The sequence below is a fragment of the Triticum urartu genome, unplaced genomic scaffold (assembly GCF_003073215.2).
Source record: "Triticum urartu cultivar G1812 unplaced genomic scaffold, Tu2.1 TuUngrouped_contig_4575, whole genome shotgun sequence".
NCBI lineage: Eukaryota > Viridiplantae > Streptophyta > Magnoliopsida > Poales > Poaceae > Triticum > Triticum urartu.
This window is the reverse complement of record NW_024115174.1, coordinates 980-7,046: the sequence shown is the minus strand read 5'-3', so window position 1 is coordinate 7,046 and position 6,067 is coordinate 980. Positions and strand designations below refer to the sequence as shown.

Here is a 6,067-nt window from a genome sequence, read left to right as displayed (position 1 = left end):
CGCCAGCTCCCCAGAAGACCAGCCCGTCGGTGCCGCCCCCAGTAGATCGGCCCGCTGGTGCCGCCCCCAGTAGATCAGGCCGCCTCACACCAACAGATCAAGCCATCGGCGCCGCCCCCCCACCAGATCAGGCCGCCGGTGACGCCCTCCCGCAGATCAGGCCGCGGCTGCCGCAGGAACGGGTCCTTGAACGCCCCCGCAGGTCAGGCATCGCCCTCCAATCGCCCGCCCGCCGCACCAGCTCCTCTTCAGATCGAGAGAGAAGCGGCGCAAGATGGAGAGGCGATAGGATTTCTCGGGAGTGAGGGGTTAGAGCGAGACCCAAACCGGTTCCGCGTGATTCCTCCGATTTGGAGGTATCGGCGCATTCCGGATATGGGCCGAATATTCCCTCGGTGGGAACGAGTTGGTTCCTGTTCCAGCTACATACCAAACACAAGAACTAGGCCTTGGAACGGGTCCGACCCATGCCATTCCAGTTGATGACTGAAACCAAACACACCCTTACTGGATGGTTGCTGCTTAACATGGTTTTCGGTGTTCCATTTCTTGATGTGATTTTGCTAGTAGCTTAATATATCTTTCCTTTCCTACTTATAAAGGTTGGAGTTGGTGGTGAGTTCACATGTGGGACCAACATGACAAATAAACAAGTACATTTCTAGTCACATGTGGGGCTAGCAACCTTCCAAGGGGTATAAATAAACAAATATACTTTTACTCACATGTCAGATCCAACACAAATAAACACACTTGTGAGCACAACACTCTTGTAAAACACAACAAATGTATCTCAAAATCATGCTCTTGGTTTTAGTTTCTATTCTGAACCAATTCTTCCATTCCCATTCTCTTATGTTCCAAAATTGGAAATGTTGTCTCATTTTAAATCTTAAAAAGGACCTACTATGAATGCTTAATATTCTCCAACAACTGCAGCACGATCTTTCGTTATATTTTTGCTCCTCTTTTTAACCGTCAACCACGCAACAGCCGAGTTGGTGGTCCCCTGCGGGTGACATAGAACATTGCAAACTAAAGTAGTTTTGATATAGTTAACCTTTACTTCTGTTTGGGTTTTGTATGATTTGTCTAATATCAAAATTTATTTGTTGCAGCCCTGATATCGACAAACTAACAAAGCTACTTCTGCACAACCCTTTTGTTTTAACTCTTACCGAGGTTGGTCATGCAAAGGATGACGTGGTCCCTAGAAATGTGCAACAATTTTGGGTAAGTATCTTCTGCTTCCCTTTTACATTACATCATAGGCTTGTTGATCTCACTGTTTGTACAATATTACTTGAAAATTCTAACTGTAAATCCATAGTTGACTCCAGCAGGTATTGTATACAAGTTAGTATGGTTCCCTGTCCATAGCCCTTTTTTTGGGACCATTCTTAAATAATGACTGTGTCTATTTACAGTTCTTGTGCTGATTTTCTGTAGCTTTAGTGTTTTTATTTCAATACCACAGATTAAGTTACCCCCAATCTTTTGCCCACAGATTTCATGCAGTGCTAAGGATAAGATGCTTTATATCCTTTCCCTTCTGAAGTTAGAGCTTATTCAAAAGAAAGTTCTAATATTTGTGAACTCAATTGACAATGCATTCAGATTAAGATTGTTCCTGGAAAAGGTAAATTGGTACTGCTATTTGCTTCCCGTAGTGATATGATTTGGATCTGTAACTTGTTATCTGCGCTGCTCTTTTCTTGCATAGTTTCATTTGATAGAGTTACTGATTATCATCTGGCATTTGAACAGAAATGAAATTTGAAAATTTAGATCAATTCTAGTCCAAAAATATTTAATGGAACAATAATTGAACTACCACCATTTGGACATTGAGTATGTGAGCACCAACAGATGAATATGAATCTATCACTAAGGAGAAGTTCTGTCAAATCTGCAGCATGAAGTTTTGTCAAATCTTTTTTATTGCCATTTGAGAGATGTTATGGCATTCTTCTTAACAACTGTTCCTTCCAGGAGCATGTTCCCCACTTCATTCCTTTCGTAATAGAATACTTTGGTCATTGCTAGTTTCTCTATTCCTGTTTCTTATTTTAGATATATATGGTTGTTTATAAATTAACTAACATTTGAGGAATATGCTGTACTTTTACAGTTTGCGATAAGATCTGCAGTGTTGAATGCTGAGTTGCCACAAAATTCTCGCCTACATATTATTGAGGTAGTGCTTCTCCAGAGCCTGCCTTTTGTGTGTGTGTGTGTGTGTGTAGATAATTGATCTTAAATTGTATTATCTTGTGTTCCCATGGTTTATCTTGTAATGAATGATACTCCCTCCGTTCCAAAATAGATGACCCACCTTTGTACTAACTTTAGTACAAAGTTAGTACAAAGGTGGGTCATCTATTTTGGAACGGAGGGAGTATTAGTTTTCTTCCCTCCAATTGTTTACCAGTTAAGCTAATTAACTTTCTTGGGTTTCAGTAGATTGCTAATCAACATTTTTTACGAGGCAGGCTTCATTTTATCCATACGCGTCAGAGGATTTCTAACAGTGTCGACTATTGGGAAAATTATAAAGGGTGCTTACTGCCTTGTAAATGTTTTATATAAAAAATATATATACCCTTTGAATTTGGTATTGTGTCTACTTAGCATCCGCAACTAGAAAACTAGATATGCACCCCTTAAAACTTGTAAAACCGGGCCACTTAACCCCCTAGGCTAGTTTTAGTGTTGGTGTTTGTCCATGATGAGGATGATGTAACCTGATTATACCTTTAGGTGCTGGTACATGGCGTGCAAACAGATCATTGCTGTTTATATCTGTTTCTATGTATTGCTAAGCCTTTTATGTTGCCCGAAGTAAAATGATACAGAAGGCTGTCAGTAAAACTTTGATACGTGACTTGTGTGACTTTCCTGATAAGCTTAGATTGCTAGCTTGCAGTTACAAGGTGATTCTGAAATATGGGAAGTCATTTAAGTATCTTTTTCTTTCTTTTAGGCTTTCAATGCTAGGCTATTCGATTACCTGATAGCAACAGATGACAATAAAACAAAGGAGGCGAAGCAAACCAATAAGGAAAGCAAAAAAGATTCAAAGGGGCCACGCAAGCATTTGCAACAAACTTTAGATGCTGAATTCGGAGTCGTCAGAGGAATTGACTTCAAAAACGTTTTTACAGTAAGTATATCTTGGTCTACTCAACCATATTGCCCAATTTAACCATGATGATTAGCGCTACCTAATTGGTTTTTATATGCTGTAAATACAACTAAGGCTAGTTGAACATATATGTAAATAACTGGTGGGCAGACTATTATTTTGTTTTAAGTGCACCAATATTTACTTTGGACCTGGTGGCAGCATCAGTGTAAACTTTGAATTCACCAAGCAACTAGTGCTCATTTTTTTTCTTCCGGGGAACTAGTGCCCAGTTTGATGTAGCGAGGGGCAACCAACAAATGTTCTCTCTTTAAAATAAAAGGAAATAAGGATTTTTTAAGCTTTTTGTGGTCAGCTTCACCAATGATTCTTTTTGCGAAGCTATATTTCACCTTTCTCTGGCTTATCTGCTAAACAAAAATAGAATATGTTTTAAGAAATCAATTTCTCAGTATTCATTCGATTACGTGAGGAAGTTGAGTATAGTTGACATCTTCTGTCTGTTCTTACAAGTTCGTGGTAAAGTCGTTGCTGTTATATAGTTCAATCTTGTAATTTCTGTAATAGGTTGCAGGACTGATCTTTTTCTCTAACCCTTCTTTAGGTAGTTAATTTTGACATGCCTCCGAATCCTGCTGGGTATATTCACAGAATAGGACGAACAGGGAGGGCAAATAAAACCGGTGCATCTATATCACTTGTAAGTTCCGTTTTTACATGGTTCAGTTCAGTCACATATATTATTGTCAGAAATTGCTAACATGCTTAGTAGACCCTGTGTCTTTGGTTATTTATTTCCTCTTTCTTTTCATACTCTATTTTCAGGTTTCACCAGAGGAGGAGGATGTTTTCGAAGAGATTGAACACATGTTGCAAGATGTTGAAAAAAAGGATACCAACTGCATTTTACCTTTCCCGTTACTCACAAAAAACGCTGTCGAGTCCCTACGATATAGGACTCAGGTACGGAGTGTATTTATCTTGAATGATCTGTACTTGATTTCTCCCAAATATATTCTTAATTGCTATACCTTGTAGTGCTAGAGTAATGTTACTGAAATGTGTTCTATGTGAAATAACCCTGATTTTGGTAGCTAATGTCAATTGATATTCCTTTTGCAGGATGTTGCTAGGAGTGTGACAAGCCGTGATATACAGGAAGCACGTCGTCAAGACGTAAAGAATGAAATCCTCAATTCTGAGAAGTAAGAAAGTCCTTGTCCATCAAGGAAATAGTCAAGTGTTAGCAAAATCACATTACATGATAATGAAATCACGTAGGGAAAGGGAAATGCAGAATTGCAGTCTCCAGTCTTCCTTACAGAGTGTTTGAAAACGACATCCTAATATAATTATTAGTTGCTCCAAATAATTATCACTAGATTCGACGTGGATATATTTTTATATTTTAGTATTGTAGTTCTTGACATATTTTGTTATAAACTTGTCAAACATAGACAAGGTTTGACTTTTTGGAAAAACTAACACCTTGTATTTAGGAATGGAAGGAGTATCATTCACCAGCTATGTTCATGATGTAGCATTTAATTGATATAAGGCATCAATATATAGTATTCACAATTCTTAATATTTCATAACAAGAAACACCTTCATCCCGTAGTCATTCTGCCTTTATTCCCTTCTAACAGCAATGCCCTTTGCTTCCTTGTAGGTTGAAAGCTCATTTTGAAGAGAATCCAACAGACCTCGGTTAGATATATCAATCTTCCCCAATCTTTTTCAGAAGAGCTGTGTTGGTATTTAAATCTTACAAATGAATGATATGCTTAATCTTTCTACTCGTTTCAGATTTGCTCAAACATGATAAGTTGCTTACCAACAAATCCATTCCTGCTCACCTGCGTGATGTCCCCGAATACCTAATTGACCCCACAACGAAAGAAGCCAGCAATGCAGTCAAACTTTCGAGGGCTGCTATGGGTCTTGATAATCCCCGAAGGAAGAAAAGAATGGGATTCAGGAGTGGTTCAGGCAAAAGTAGCGATCCCCTCAGAACGTTCTCTGCCGAGGTACATTTATCCGTTCAATGTCCAAACCATTTTAGATTGAAAGACCACTGCAACTTGCAAGGTCTTTTGATACATTACGGTTCCGATCGTACATGCATTCCTTACTGCTGAACTAGTCTCATTTTATGCTACATTTGTTGATTGATAGCGAGATATCTCAACTGCATGGTTTACGAGATCCTATCTTAAATATTGGTATGCTCCTGCGCTATCCTTTGATGTATTCATATTTTTCTTGGTTCCTTGCAGGGCAAATCACGAGGACGAAGGGGAAAGGAAAGAGAAGGAGACGATAGAAGAAAGAGGAGGAAGAAGGCAGAAATCTAATGTATTAACTTGTATTATCTCGGTTTTATAGACTTATTGCCTTGTATTAACTTGTATTATCTCTAGAACAAAGTCAAAGCTTAATGTGCATCATTGTACGTCGAAGTATTTTGGGTCTGTCTAGGTGCTTTCTTTGGAAGATTGTAGTATCACACACTTCCTCTTGAATCCTCGTACGAACCGCTGCCTGGAATATTTCAAGAACAAAACCGAACAAGGAGGAAGTATAATCCATCATTCTCTCTATCACAGGTTCCATAACCGGTTCTGAACGGTAGGATATCACCTTCCAGTGGGAGGGCGGTCAGTAGCATATACTCACTTCCTTTGTTTCTACATGTAAGCCTTTTTAGAGATTTTAATATGGACTACATATGGATGTATATAGACATGTTTTAGAGTATAGATTCACTTAGCTTGTTCTGTATGTAGTTAATATTGAAATGTTTAAAAAGAGATTTTAATATGAACTACATATGGATGTATATAGACATGTTTTAAAGTATAGATTCACCTTCCAACCACTCCATAAATTAGAACTAGATCCTGTTCCGCTCCGGCGTGA

The 6,067-nt window shown here is 38.8% G+C and overlaps 1 protein-coding gene across 1 annotated transcript; it reads left to right on the top strand.

Annotated features, from left to right (window-relative positions):
* Positions 1-1,118: 1,118 nt before the first annotated feature.
* LOC125528022 (DEAD-box ATP-dependent RNA helicase 16) lies at positions 1,119-5,739 on the top strand (the record flags this gene model as incomplete). Its single annotated transcript, XM_048692539.1, is given in 10 exon segments — positions 1,119-1,233; positions 1,508-1,639; positions 2,132-2,197; positions 2,984-3,163; positions 3,750-3,845; positions 3,971-4,108; positions 4,268-4,350; positions 4,818-4,855; positions 4,955-5,175; positions 5,425-5,739. Coding segments are annotated over 10 exon segments (1,147 nt in total), but the record flags the coding sequence as incomplete, so codon positions are not given.
* Positions 5,740-6,067: the final 328 nt, after the last annotated feature.